The following is a 16,096-nucleotide window of genomic DNA, read 5'->3' on the forward strand; positions in this document are numbered from 1 at the left end:
CTCCCTTCGGCCCTGAAAGTTGGAATCCTACTCTGTGTTGAGGGGCCCTCGGCGTGCACACTCAGGCCAGCGACAGCGTCCAAAATGACAGGAGCTTCTCATGAAATAACAGAGACAGTAGCTGAGGGCAGAGGGTGGGCTGGTGGAGACAATAGATTGGGAAGGTTGAAATGGTGGGGTGAATAGCCAGGAGGCCATCAGGACTCTTCTGTTAACCATAAAACTGAGACAGGATGAGAAAGAAGAAATCCTCGAAACACAGAAAGCAACAACAAAGAGGCCTCTTGGTATTTTAGCAAGTGTGACATTTGGATATTTTTTCACTGAAAGACAAAATGCTGGGTTTGTTTTAAGTTGATCTTTTCCAGATTGATTATACTGACCTGCAAAATTCAAGGTGTAGTTTGACATTTTGGGAAATACACTTGTTCGCTTTCTAGCTTCAACTTAGAAAAGAAGATAAATACACCTGTATACTAAATTGCCTAGCCTATGGAGCAACTGCTAGCATAAATACTCCTAGACAATAAATATAGAGCTGATGCTAGCAGCCAATTAACTTAGCTTAGCATGAATCCTCCTGTATAGTATGGAGCTATCGCTAGCAGCCAATTAGCTTAGTAGCCTATAGCTTAACATATATCATTTACAGTAAACATGGAGCTACCACTAGCCGCCAAATAGCTAGGCTTAGCAGGAATAGTAAATATGGAGCTATCGATAGCAGGCAATTAGCCTAGCTTAGTTTAACATAAATACTCCTGTACAGTAAATATTGAGCCACCACTAGCAGCCAAATAACGTAGATTAGTATGAAATACTCCGGGGTCAGCCTTGTGTTCCCACAGCCCAGTGGTCCCACAGCCCTATGTTCCCACATTTCTAAGAATTTTTTTCCACTGAAAATTTGGCCCTATGTTCCCACATTTCTAAGATTTTTCTCAAAATTAGGCCCTATGTTCCCACAGCCCTATGTTCCCATATTTCTAAGATTTTTCTCAAAATTAGGCCCTATGTTCCCACAGTTCTGTGACATTTTCAAAATTAGGTCTTGTGTTCCTACATTTCCCTTCAATTTAAGCCCTATCCTCCCACAAGGGTTAGGGTTAGGCGGGATAATAGGTTGGGTGTAATTGGCTACCAAATTGGGAGAAAGGAGGATAAAATCTGATACAAATTTATGAAAAAGGAAATGTGGGAACATAGAGCTGTGGGAACATAGGCACGCTCCCAATACTCCTGTACAGTATATGGAGCTATTGATAGCAGTCAATTGGCTGAGCTTAGCTTAACATAAATATTCCTGTACAGCAAATATTGAGCTACTGCTAGCAGCCAATTAGCTTAGTATAGCCTAGCATAAATACTCCTGTACAATACAGAGCTACCACTAGCAGCCAATTAGCTTAGCTAGGCATAAAGACAAAAACAAAGGGAAACAGCTAGCCTTGCTCTGTCACACATAATTCATCTACCACAACCTCTAAAACTCAGCATAATTAATACCTTATATATAATTAAATGTGTAAAGTATAAAAAATGCAATCTGTCATTTTTACACACATTCCCAGTCTTTATGTTAGGCGAAACTAACTGACTACTAGCGGTAGCTTCATATTTAACAGACAAGCTAGAAATTTGTCATTTAGAAATAATTAGCCTATTTCTTTCTTTCTTTTTTAAATTGAAAACATCTATTAAAAAAATAAGACATTTCTAGAAATAATCCATAGCCTATTTTTAGACTCAACATCATTTGATTCCTTTTAGGCAGACTAATTAGAGTAATAAAGGGTCCAGTATTTCACAACCCAAATTCATATTTGTTTTGGGCATTACAACAGTGTTTAATTTCCAAATCATTTCCCAGAAATGACAAGGTAGCCTGCTACTAATCATAGTGGAAACAGAGAGGTTTTGAGATATTATTTCAGTTACAGTTTAGTTGAGTTTGTAGGCAGCTGTTCAAATTCTAATTCCACAGATAATATAACTGATTTGCTAATTTAATAAAAATTATTCATACACAAACATTTTTAAGACTTTTCTTTTGGTGCTGAGGAGTGTGTGGTGTTAGGAGGACTTGAACTCATGACTGCATTTACAGTCTTACTGAGTAGCCAAGAGGGTGTGGGTTTCCATACGTTGTGCCAATTTACACCTAAAACTATTAGACCCTATAACTGCTCTCCAGCTGCCTTTGTCCAGAATGAATACAAAACATATCCATCCAGAAAAAGTAATATTCTTCATCAGGACCAAGAAATTCCCAGAATCTTACGCCCACCTGAGGTGACACACTGTCTGATACCTGTCTCAGTTCCCAGCAATAATTCCTTGGAAATACCACCATTTCAACATTCACAGCTAATTTTGGTTTGTGATGAAGCTGGTCATACGTTATGACTAATGAATCCAAAAACAAAAGTAGAATCAGTTTGGAAAAGAAATTAGATTCACTAGGCACAGTCCTTGCCTGTTGGTTCCTTGGTAATGTGGGAAATAACAGTGCATTGTGAATGTTATCAGTGTGGATGTTGTCAGTGGTTATCAGACTCATAGATGGTCAGAAGGGGCCAGCTACATTTACAGTAGGTTCAGAGTTATCACCTTATTAATCATCCCCTTCATCACTTGTCATTGGGAGCAGTTTCTTTAGGTTTCACTTTCACTTGGTTGAGGTGCCAATAGTACATGGTTAGGTTAAGAGAAAAGATAATGGTTTGGCTTAAAATAATAGTATTGAAATATTTCCAGTGAAATGATACCTGTATCAATCCTTTTTGGTTCTGTGGGTTTGATCTCGGACAGTCCCAACGCCTAACCAGATCAGCTAACTTTCTGTTGCTGCCATCGCCAGAGCCTCTCTCCTCGGTGAACAGTTGTCTGCCCAACTAGCACAAGCAAACACAGCAGCAACGACTAACATCCAGCACCTCAAACTAACACTGACACCTTAATGGCTGGTTAATAATTGTTAAGTAAGATTTGATATCTGGTGCTAACAGCTAGCTCTGTCACTGTGTGTGTGCATCCGGGTGGACTCTCACAACTGTCCCCAGCACAGAGTTCACAATCCTGCAGCAGCAGCTAGAACCCACAACGCCTCGTTTCCACTTATGTATGTGTGCGAAGACTAGGCAACTGGTTGTCCATTTATTCCTATGGGAGTCTCCCAGATATCCGATGCGCCTGCGAAACTCCTCCCATCCATAATATTTCTGTCTCGAATCTGTCTCAAGTTCAAACAAAAAACTGAACTTTTGCGGCGGACTTCAGAGAGACGGTATGACAGTGTGCTAGCTTAGCAATCAGGCTGTTAACTAGCTAACAGGCTATTTCCTTTAATTCAGCTGTGTATGTTGATTGTCAAGAAAGTTAAAATGAACGTATTTATTTAGTTTTAACACACTGTGAATCTGAGTAATGTTATTCTGCTAAAATATGGTTATACATTATAATACAGTCAGATTTTCATAATGACTCGTTCAGCCATTCATACGTCTTTTTAATTAAATATTTTACAAACATGCCACGTACCTGGCAGGTCCTGTTTTTGTCCCGGTAATGTTCCAAGCGCATTTTCCAAACTAAACTAAACTAAACTACTGGATGGCAAAAGACAAAATTAGCCTCTCCCCCACAGCTACAGGTAATTTCTATCAGGTTTCTATCCATCCGTAAAGAAATACACATCCTTGTGTTGGACACTAGAGGCATCATCCGTATATTTATGGATCTACGGACAACAGTCACATAACTTGAGTGGAAATGAGGTGTAAAGTCTGTCCTCAGCATGGCACCCTCAATCCCGCAGCAGCAACTACAACCCATGAAGTCTGTGGTGTGGTGAAGTCTAGCGCTCTGTATATGACAGAGTTGGCAGTTCAACGTGCCAATTCGCCAACAAAATGTTTAAAGTATGGTTATACTACACACCACTCCATTCACATTATGGGTATCAAATGAAGTAGCGTTATTGGTATCGCTATCACTACTCGCTTTCTTTGCAGACTTTCTCTCTCTTTATACCAACTTTTTGTCATCTGAGTTCGTCCTTTGCTATCGTCATAATTACTACCGCCACCGAAGGTTGCTGCCAAACAATAAATATTTCCATTTAACGGGCTGGTAACATTATTAACATAGTAGTAGGTGCAGCAGGACCCTTCTAACACATATATGACCCTGATAACCAGCGATAATGCAAATTTAATCCAATGATAACATTCATACTGGATGGAAATAAAAACACATGGACTACTGGAAGAAACAGAAGCTGATCCTTTTGTTAAATACACGTGAAAGTAAAATGTTACAGAGAGTTTAAGTGTGTGTGTAAATGTTTGGTTTATCTGTGGATCCGTGCCATGCTCCTCACAGTGATTGGTGTCTGGCCACTTCAGCCTCCTATATTTCACCTGGGCGCTGGGTACCTTTTGCCACTGTGTTGAGTTTTATAGGGGCCAATAAAATTCCCTCTGAGGCCGGCCTCCAGCGCTGGCAGCTAAATAATGATTACAACAACATAACCCCCCTCTGTGATACCAAGCATTTAGAGGCCAGAGAAGATGGATAGTCCACACCCATCACTCAGCCGTGAGCCTGTATGTCAAAATAAATTGGGAGTTCACTCCTGAGCAGTCATAGAGGAGATGTTTTGGGTTCAGCTCAAATGTTAAAAATTACAGTCTGCAGTGAGAACAATGTGAGACCTGTGTCCGAGGCCTTTAAAAGATAAATATGGCGAAGGAGCTATAAACTGTGTCTTCAGGCAGATCCAGGAGGATCTGTGAGCCAGCTCCATGGCGAGCCAACAAAACAAATCACAACACAGAATACACTCGTCTCTGAATAAACAGCGCAGCGTTATGGGTTGTTTATTGAGGTGCTGCAGCTGCAACTCTCTACTTCCCTGCACCAATCCTCAGAGAACAATGTGAGGATGTGATTATTTTTGATAATCTCAAGGTATGCTGCCAGGCTGTGGAAACGCTCGGCGGTGTAAATGAGAGTAAAACCTCAAACAGGAAACAAAGAGGTTTGGTCTACACTGCTACTAATGCATCAATCATTAGCTGATTTGTAACATATGATCTCTCTTAAATATGAAGTATTCATTAAGTAGCTGTTCTGGATCACATCACATGATCTCCAAATGGAGTTTGCCAGTTGTCAGGACATTGCAGCTGTCCAAACTTCTATTTTCAGAAAAAGAATATTCAGCAGGATCTGAAAAAACCCAGCAGACTGATTTGGCCGATAGCAGAGACGTCTGTTTATGAGTCATTAATTTCAGTGGAATCATGATGTGTGCTCTGTTTGGTGTTGAATAAAAATGAGCTGAATAAGCTTCGGATAAAACCTTTTCAGTTCCAGTAGCAACTCATAATCATAACCAAAAAAATCCTTCCCTTTACCCGACACTGGTTTGAACCTTTGCTGTGTTCTTAGAGTACTCAGGATGAGTGGCAGCAGCAACAACATTTTGATTGGAATAAATAGAGGAATGACTCGAAATCCAGCAGGAGAAAATCCAAGGATAAAAACTGCGCACACTGTGTGACTGAAAAGCGACCACACACTCCACCACTACTATCACCTGACCAAGAGGGGTCAAAGGTCAGGGTCAGCTACAGAGAAACTCCAAAAAGCTGATTTACTGTGCTGATCATAAATCAACTCTGTTAAGCAGCTTTGAGGAGTTTTCCACTGAAGATGATTCTTTACTGGTCAGTTTTTTTAAGTGATTTTCAGATACAGTGCAATAAATTCCAGTGTAAAAGTGAAAGTAAACAGCCTCATCTTTACTACATATTCAAGCCAAGGGCCCCCCCTGGTGGTGGAAATGATTAACTACGTAAAGACGCAGTCTGTTCTCACACAGCCGAAGAAACTGAGTTTTTGACTAAACTAAATATGGCAGTAGAAACAAATCTGAATAATTGAATGAATGACTTTATTTAACTCCTCATCCAACCCATTCCATAAATCCACCCCACACAATGAAATACACATACTGTTCAAGGTTGTACGAACACAATGTTTTTCTAGATTTAATTTTCCTCTTAAATTATATCCCCCCTCCCTATCACAAAATATTTTATGAATATTGCCCGTAAGTAGATTATTTCGTGCTTGCCTTTGCTCTAAATTTAAATACCAGTTTATTTGCAGCATTTTTTATTTCACCCTTTTATTTGAACCACACAGAAAAACTATAACCACACGTTACAGTTTTGAGAAGCACCTCCTGACTCCATTGCAGAGCCTCTCATCCATTGCACTGGTGGCATCTTACCTAGATCAATAAAACAGTATCTGAGCCTAACATTCACCAAGGCTTTTCATTAAAATAGTTTTTGTCTTGTTTTCCTTCATGAAAGGAGCTGTAAGGGAACATTTATGATAGCTTTGCGATATTTGTTTTTGTGTAATTAATGCTGCTTGATGCTGTTGTTGCTGTAAGATACATCTAAAAAAATGTGGACCTGTCTTAAACAATTCTCAAACAATGTCTATATGCACATTATTTTGCTTGCTGTAGCCTGAACCATTCCTTTTACTCATACTGGCAATTATTCCTAACACATTTCTAATACAAGAGAATCCACAGTCCTTCTTACTAGCAGATATATATGCTAAAGTTTATCTTAAGATTTCTGCACAAAGAATTCAATGTTTTGTTTTTTTTAAATTAAATTACATTTTAAATAAAACAAGTGGCTAAAAAAAGTAAATAAGAATAACAAGAATAAAAATAGTGGGCATCATATCCATCCCCAACATTCATCACCTCCTGCAACAACATAAAAGCAGCATTAAACAAACAAATAGGCTGTCTAGACAAATAACAAGGTTACAGGAAGACTGATTTACAGGGAATGTACAGAGATTGGCTAAGCTGATTTAGAAAACCCTGCAATATGGAAGATGACAATGTGAGTCCAATGTCCCAAACTTTAAAAAATGATCTACTGAGGAGATTAGCTCAGAGTTAAATAATATGGTATATCCTCCTTAGACCATGTGTGACATCACATTTTGGGTTTACTTGACCGTATACTTCATTCTACTTAACTTAAACCTGTTGTCCTCCTTTGTGGACACTTTTTTATGTCATCTAGTGGTAGTAAGAGCACAGTACACTAATCCATGTAAAAACAAGATGGCAGCCATCTCTGCCAAGTCCGTCTGCAGCTGACCCTGACACAAAAGTGGATAAGGTACAAAACCTGATCACATTTTGTGGTTGAAACTTCTTTATTTGTGATTAATATTGTCTGTAGTTTGATATGGCAACACATTTGACCAATTTTAGCAACAGTAGCAAGCCAAGACACATTAAATTAGGAAGTACTTGTTTGAAGATGGTGGGACTTTAGTATTGTCTCGCTAGAGGACATTGGGACTTCATTATTGTTAACCGTGTTTTGCTTTTTATACTTATCGGGTCCTACTGATCCCATATAGATAGAAGAATTTAAAAAAGCATACCAAACAAAAGTTCAGGTCTCAGGCGGATATGTTAGGTTGGAATTTTAAACGATTTCTCAGTTTTTAACTCACTTGTTGTTTAACTCTGTTTTTATTTTTTTTTTAATCAGTATCTTTCATTGTGTTTTTGATAAGCACTGTATAAACAAAGTTTCTTCTTCTACTTGTGTTGTTGTTGTTGTTGATTTTGGGCATAGCTTACAGAATTTATTTCAAACATGCTAATTCTTTATAGGTGACAATGTAAAAGTCATCATGAATTAATTGTGAGTCAGTCAATTATCGAGTCAAAACATAACTGAAAACTGTAGCCTATTGTTCATGTCTGTAACATATAGCACCTTTCAAATTGTTCTACACTGTTATCAGCCATCTTCACATGCTTATGCTTGTTCATTGCGATATAAATGAATAAATAAATAAATAAATAAATAAATGAATAAAGAAGAGGCGCGTCTTGTTGTCGACACCACGCCTTCCTGTGATGTCATCAACACGCGCCCTGTAGTCAGCCCTGTAAGCGGTAAGCATTTAATTTTTTACCAAATAAAATAATATTCAAACCACTTATCTGATGTTACATTAACGTATTATATCTTGGTACGTATGTGAAATATATTTACATAAAGACTGAGTCGCTAGCTGAGTGTGAAAGCATCAGCAGCAGCGGTGGCTAGCTAACAATTTTGTTGATTCATCTCCATCTGTGTCGACAGTTAAGCTAAATACGAGCTTTTTCTGAAGCGCAACGCTAAACATCGATAACATGAACTACTAATGGAGTTTCATACAACCCTCAGTCAGCGTTTAGTGCCAGTTTGTTACCTTTTGGACATGAAAGACGTTAACGAGTCTGGGTTTTGTCTCTTTCACTTTCACAATCAGCCGCAGATTAGTAAGCGATTCTGTATGTAACATAGGGTTTTAACGCTTAGCTAGCTGAAAAACTTCACCGCTATTTATTAAAGATTAAAGGGAACTTTATGTTTGTTTTCAACAGTGGGAGAGTTTGACTGCAGTCTGCAAGAATGGTGAGTTAACGCTAATGTTTTCTGTTGATTTGTATTGCTGATGTGCTGCTTAGCTTCTTCCTCTCTCTCTACTTTAAGTTGTGAGATGAGTACAAATCATCTCTGCAGCCTCTCAGCTTCACGACGGGAGAGGTAGTTTAGGCTGAAGCTATAACTGCTGATGACCTCAGAGGTCTGCCTTCAGATGCTCTCCATGGTCTTATAATAGAGCCTGGGCGTTGTACATTATAAGCAATATAATAATCAGTCAGATTTCCTCTGATTTGTGGGCTTCGATTATTTTAGTTTTCAGAGCGCTAGGCAGCTGTCTAGAGGAGCCCATGGCTGCTGATTGTTGGGACAAGGTTTCAGGAGTCAGTATTTATTAGTGTAGCTGCCAGGACACTATTGTAATCCTAGGTATTCTTCTTCTTTCTTCTTTCTTCTTCTTCTTCTTCTTCTTCTTCTTCTTCCGAGGAAATCATACTTTCCATGGGTGAAAACTCACCAAACTTTGCACAAAGGTCCAGTCTCATGCCAGATATCCTCAGCTGTAAACTCAAGCCAATAGTCCTGATGGTGGCGCTACAGCAAGCGTCTAAATTTCAAAACTTTGAAAATTCATAACACATCAACCATGCATGCTTCAACTTAACAACTTAAGTCAAACTGTAGCCCCAATACTGAAGAAACTTTTGTACATTTAAACCTATTAAACATTATGAAGTTCATCACTCTGGGGTTTGTTTTTTTTTCAAAAACTGTAAAAATTTTTAAACCTATCTCCTCCCACATTTTTTGCTCAATTGACACCAAACTTGCTACAGAGCATCTTCAGACTGTCCTACAAAAACTACGTTTCTCAGATTTTTGATTTATTAAAAATTGAGCCTACAGTGTATCAAAATGTTTGACTGTAAATGGTACTGTAAACATATACATGCAAATTCTTGCTAAATAAATCTTCAATGTTCATGAAAAAAAGGACAAAATTCTAGAGTCATGGTAGATGATGTGTGGCAAATTTCAGAGTTTTATTTCAAAAACTGAATTTTTGACAGCATTTTGAATTTTGCTCTAATGTGAACAATTGGAGTCAGTGTAAAAATGGCAATTTTAAACATCAGTTTTTCACTTATGGAGCAAATCAATCATTGTTACAAACAAATTACCAACATCTCCATGCTGTCTAGATGCAACGTGTGTATTTTCAGATTTTTGTTTCGATAACTGAATTTTTTACAGTGGTTTGAAATCTGCTTTTCCATGCATGGACGGCTGCTAAACCTGCACGTCTGGCTTAGTCAATTTGTGAAGCTACACATGAATTTTCACTGACTAATTAGCTCAGTGACACAGAAATTGATTCTTAGCCTCACAGGTTGTGAGTTCAAGCCTCAGCTGACGCAAAAGGCAGATTGTGTTGCTAAAGTCCTAAATGTCTTCCAATTATTCTGCTTGTTGCTCAGAATTGCCTAAAAATGCCCAGACCCGACCCATCGCTGCGCAGCAGCTATAATGAAACTTTGAAATTTGCATCACAACATGGCCTTTCCTAGTGATGGCTGTGAACAAGCCATAGCCCCAGCAAACTAATTACGGTGTTTGCATGCCACTGTAAATGTTCAGTGAGCATTTCATCAACAAGCAAATTTAATCATATTCTGGACAGCATGCAGCTGCTTCATTTACAGCCACAAAAAACTGAACAAAAACCAAACTTTAGTAGAGTAAATGGTCACAGTGAGAAAACCCAACAGACCTGTTTGGGGTTAACGCCACATTTTCTAGCTGAAGGTGTTAATAAGATGTCTATAAAAGAAAGCTTATGTATTGTTCCTGGAGTAGGCCAACAAAATGATTAAATTACTTGTAGCTCTGTGGTCTTTATTTCAAATTTATGTTAAGTTCCAAGAAGTCTTCATGTGTTTTCTGTTTCTTTTTAGTCTCGTCGATATGATTCAAGAACAACCATCTTCTCACCAGAGGGTAAGAGCTCTCATTTATTGTAGCTGATGAGGCCTCAAGTTGTGTACTGTGTGTTTTATTTCTTGCCTTTCAGTGCCCCGTGCTTGTGTCCTCATCTTGACAGCTCTGTGTGTAATCTTCAGGGCGTCTGTATCAGGTTGAGTACGCCATGGAAGCCATCGGCCATGCTGGCACCTGTCTGGGGATTTTAGCCAATGACGGAGTGCTGCTGGCTGCTGAGAGGAGGAACATTCACAAGCTGCTAGATGAAGTGTTTTTCTCAGAGAAAATCTATAAGCTGAACGAGTGAGTTACTTCTACTCTACTAGCTTGTGAGGCAATTGATTGGCAGTGTGCAAATGTTTGTAGTCTCAGGACAGTGAGTTGTTTGTGACTTTGAACCTACTGTGACATATTTCTTTAAAAGCTTGTATCAGCCTGTGACTGTCAGTAACAATTAGATTTTTCAGTATACAGAGGAAGGAAATCACTGTTGCGACGGTCCTACATCTTCCCTTGTTCTTGCAGAGACATGGCATGCAGTGTGGCAGGAATCACATCAGATGCCAATGTACTGACCAATGAGCTGAGGCTTATAGCACAGAGGTAAGCTCCGGTTAGGAACACTGTTTTCTTCATTTCTGCTGCAGCCAAATGGTTCTAGTGGGAGAAAACACAAATATATAAATGTGATAAACTGTGTTGCGGTCGCAGGTACCTGCTGCAGTACCAGGAGCCAATCCCCTGCGAGCAGCTGGTCACCGCTTTGTGTGACATCAAACAGGCCTACACCCAGTTTGGAGGTACAAAGCAGCACTGTACAGTTCTGTCTTAGCAAGAGATGAGTGTCTCATCTACATGCAGAGTTTACACCGTTAAAGCTGATCTATACAGTGGCCAAATGAAGTGTTTTCTTTTCTTTCAGTTGGAGTATTTGGCCTAGCTTTTCACTCTTTATTTTTTCCTCATTGGTCTTCAACTTGTCAATCACTGGCTGTACGTTTATTTCTTAGTTTCGTGCTGCTTGCCCCAGTATGCATTATGTCTGTGTCTTTCCTGGATCCTCACATTCGAGGTGGCGAGCACAAAGTTAGCATGACCTACAGTCACAATCGTGACAATAAGAACAAGTGATTTTCCTTTAACACCTTTTTTCAGCTCTTTTGAATGCGTATCTTTCTTTTTGCATCATTGTCTCAAGTTTAAATTTTTGGTAGGGTGATGGACACTTAAAAAGTGTTGCCCAAAAGAAATTAAACAGTCACGTGTCATTTTATATTTATGCTTCAGTCGACATGGTAACCAGTGACCTCCTGTGTTTCTTTTACAAACTGACGACTATCACTAGTGCATTTAGTGAAGTGTAATCTGCACAGATGGCTGTTTAAATCACATAAATATCCAGCTGTATATGCGTTTTTAATTTATTAACCGTGTCTGTCTGTGAGTGGCAGATTTCCCTCATTTGCTACAGTGGGTTGGCACATAAAATCATCATTCATTCATTCATTTTCCGTAACCACTTCTCCTGTAAGAGGTCGCAGGGGCTGGCTGGAGCCTATCCCAGCTGACATTGGGTGAGAGGCAGGGTACACCCTGGACAGGTCGCCAGACTATCACAGGGCTGACACATAGAGACAAACAACCATTCACACTCACATTCACACCTCCCGACAGTTTAGAGTCACCAGTTAACCTGCATGTCTTTGGCACCAAAGGGCTCCCTCATCCCGGGGTTCAAACCAGAAACCTCTTGCTGTGAGGCGACAATGCTAACCACTGCACCATAGTGTCACCTGAATAAAATTGGTGAATCAATTGTTAGAAACACTGTTGATTTCTTCAGGTGGAGCTGACATGAAACATAATTTGGATCAGTAAATGTCTGCTGTCAGTCAGCCTGGTGAAGGCAGCTGCTGCTGACAGACGGCTGCTTCTGTAGACAGAGATGGTGAATGCAGCTCATAATTGGTGTGGTTTGAAAGCGACTATCTCCACGGCGGCGTTAGTAACACTACCCAGTTACATTGTGCAACAAAAAACGACGATGTCTGCGACGTAACAGATTTCTCAAGGTATGTGACATGAAAGGTAAGTGTTGAGCAACACTTTGATTTGTTGAAAATGCGTCATTTCTTTTGAGCAACAGTCTTGAAAAGTGTCAAGCACCCAACCATCAATTAAACTCAAATAGGAGTTCTGAATAATAGAAGATAATACAGTTATATGGGATTCTAAAACTACAAATAAATGAAATTAAAATCAGTTTGATTGTACATAAATAATTGTGGAGTACTCTCTTTGTACTCTCCACTCTCCACTCTTTGTTACAAAAAAATCAAAGTTAGGAACACCGGAGGCACTTCAGTTGAATCAGTATGATGACGTCACCGTATGTGTGTGTGTTTCTTCTCACAGGAAAGCGTCCCTTTGGAGTCTCGCTGCTCTACATGGGCTGGGATAAACACTATGGCTTCCAGCTCTACCAGAGTGACCCCAGTGGAAACTACGGAGGCTGGAAGGCCACGTGCATCGGGAACAACAGTGCTGTAAGTCTCTCAGCAGTATTAAATTATTTAAAACCAACACGTGTGGAGTCTGAATAATTAGATTTGATTGCTGTGCAGATGTGGTCAAACAAGCTGCTGTTCCACACAGTGACACTGGAGGGCACCACTGCACAGGTTTTGTTTTTTTTTTTTTTTAAAAACGCTGTGTCCATGAAAAGAACGGACGCTTACAATAAACAGTCATGGCCTACTTAATGCTGACTCTGGGGGCAGCTAATTGTGTAAGTCCTGATTCACGGTGGCTCTGCTAATCTCAGTGGTCCTCCAAAGAGCTGCACACAAAGCATTGTGGGTAACAGAGCCTCCTCAGAGCATTGTGGGAACACTTTTGTCCACAAAGAGGCCTTTCGGTACCCTGAGTGCATGCATGTTTTGTTTGGGTGTCTCCAGTGAGGAAACACACACCTGATCCGGACAGTGGTAGTGTTGTGCTGCACACAGTGAGCCGTTCAGGAGCAGATATGAGATCTGGCAGCAGGTGGTCGTCTGAGAGCAGAGACTGAGCCGAGGTTTTAAATGCTATCTTCACAATTGAAAACAGATGGGAAGACAAGTTTTGCACGTCCTCCTACGCAAATTCTGCAGCCCTAACAAGAAGGATGGTGTTTTGGAGTGATTCTTACTCTGTCTCTCTTTGTTTTCTTTGCTCGCTCCCAGGCGGCTGTCTCCATGCTGAAGCAGGACTTCAAGGAGGGAGAGATGACACTTTCCACAGCCCTCGCCCTCGCCATCAAAGTCCTCAATAAGACCATGGACGTCAGCAAGCTGTCTGCAGAGAAAGGTGCAGATTTGTAGTGAGAGAGATGCACAAACAGACAGACAATTTGGAAAAAGCGTAGCTTGTTTACAGCAAATTAATGTTACACTCAAGATAAATATAAAATAGATTTAATAACTGTAACTTTAAAAGAATAGTTTGGATCTTTTGAAGTGGGGTTACAGAGGAAGATATGCTTTCTTAATCCCTGAGAGGAAATTCAATTTTTTTAGTCTGTCATCTTATACACACAGGCCCAAAATACACACACACACGCACATGCACACAGCACCTATACATGCATTAAATGAAGAGACGTCACAGTGAGGCTGCCTTGGACAGGCGCCTCAGGCGAACTGGCACCTCTCCAGCTACCAGTCCACACTCAATGCTCCAGACAGGGACTTGAACCAGTGACCCACTGGTTCCCAACCCAAGTCCCCATGGGCTGAGCTCCTGCTGCCTCAGTGCATCACATACAGAAGATGGCAGGAGTTGAAAGGGAAACTAAGCCGTGTACAGGGCGGCTGCAACAAAACATATTTTAGCCACCTGATAAACATCAACAGCAATAAGTGTATGCTACATTTAGAATATTTTCACCACTTCATCTTGCTGTCAGACAGCGATTTCCAACAGGTAACTGAAGCCAATATATCGCTCTTTTAAAGCCAGACTCCACTGAGAAAAACCAGTGATGAAACATCGCTGAATTTACAATTTACAAAAGCAGTAACGTTAGCTTGCTGGACACAGGAGCTGCTGGTCTACTGCTGCTTTAATCAGTTAGTTAGTTTGTGTTATTGTGTGACTGTGGTGACTCTGAACAAACCCTTTCAAACACCAGAGTTGCACAGTAACACAAACTAACCAGTCAAAGCAGCTCCTGTGTGCAGGGAGCTAAAACTACTGATTATGTAAATGCAGTCTGGTGGCTTTGACGAGCGCGCAGATGAGGAACTGAAGCTGTCAACAGGTTCCACAGCGGAAGTCGCTGTCTGATGGTAAGGTGACAGTGAAAGTTTTCTAAATATATAGTGTACACTGAAACTGATGGTGACTTTTTTAGGTGGCTAAAATACATTTTGTTATTGACCCCTCCACAGCAGTACATTGCTTAGCTTTTGTGGTGGTACTCCTGCCTGCTTCTCCAAACTGGGAGTGTGCCGACTCACATTTACTGTATGTAATACACTGACTACGGATACGTATCTCATACAGCCTCACTTCAAATGATCTGAACTATTCCTGTAAGGGTGCGGCTCAACAGGGAAACTTCACAGACCCTGCCACAAAGTTTCTTGGTGTCTTTCAGCTCGTTGTTTTGATTTGACCGCCTCAACTTTACTGTTTACAGCAGACAAACACAGTTAAAGACCAGCGGGTGAACACAGTAAAAGATATTTCCTACAGGGGCTGATGGAGACTAAAAAACAAAGCTGAAAGTCAATATTAGACTTAAATTCATCACATTGCATGACTCCAAGCCAATGCAAACATCGCTCTGTGTCTGCTGGATATGCAAATAGGCAACTGTCTGCTAACAAGATCATTGTAATAACTTGATTAGGTAATAATATGTCAGTGTTGTTTTTACAGCGTATTCCACAAACTTCAAGTGGCTGAAAAACAACAAAACAATCAATATTACTTTAACAAAAAATCCTCACGTCCTGTTTCAGTATCAATAAATCATGATCGATCAGCTGACAGACATTAATGAGACTGCTGTAAACAAAATGAGCCGTTACAGGAAGCTGTCGTTATGTTAGCTTCTCTAAAAACAAGCTTGTTCGTCCCAGATGAAGTTTGTTTATGCTTGAAGATGGGTGATTGATGGGCAGGCCATTTGACAGCGAGACGGGTGATTACACCTTATCAGCATGTTTTGTGGCATTTGATGTGACCTCGTTCCAACATTTCATACCGCCTCAAACTGAAAAACACATGGTGCTTATAGATATGCTTGATGTGTGACATATGACACATCCCAAGCTGGTTCCTCACTGTCTGCCTCTGTGTGTTTGTTTCAGTGGAGATCGCCACTCTGACCCGCGAGAACGGAAAGACCTGCATCAAAGTGCTGAAGCTGAAGGAGGTCGAGGAGCTGATCAAGAAGCACGAAGCCGAGGAGGCCAAAGCCGAGAAAGACAAGAAAGAGAAAGAGCAGAAAGAGAAGGACAAGTAGTGATGCTGTCCTCGCTGAGTTTTGCGTGTGAGAACGAATGTGAGTTTTCAGGTGTGTTTGCATTTGTGTTGTTTCGTAAAATAAATCCAGGATGATCAACTATCAA

The 16,096-nt window shown here is 40.3% G+C and overlaps 1 protein-coding gene across 1 annotated transcript; it reads left to right on the forward strand.

The window, feature by feature from the left end:
* The first annotated feature begins 7,947 nt into the window (after positions 1-7,947).
* psma4 (proteasome 20S subunit alpha 4) lies at positions 7,948-16,096 on the forward strand. The gene is made up of 9 exons (XM_049573340.1): positions 7,948-8,020; positions 8,498-8,528; positions 10,454-10,496; positions 10,619-10,781; positions 11,004-11,081; positions 11,190-11,278; positions 12,894-13,024; positions 13,703-13,826; positions 15,836-16,096. Exons 2-9 carry the CDS (start codon positions 8,526-8,528, stop codon positions 15,988-15,990), a joined length of 786 nt encoding a protein of 261 aa, XP_049429297.1. The 5' UTR covers positions 7,948-8,020; positions 8,498-8,525; the 3' UTR covers positions 15,991-16,096.

Source organism: Epinephelus fuscoguttatus, linkage group LG4 (genome assembly GCF_011397635.1).
Source record: "Epinephelus fuscoguttatus linkage group LG4, E.fuscoguttatus.final_Chr_v1".
In the NCBI taxonomy this organism is placed as follows: Eukaryota; Metazoa; Chordata; class Actinopteri; order Perciformes; family Serranidae; genus Epinephelus; species Epinephelus fuscoguttatus.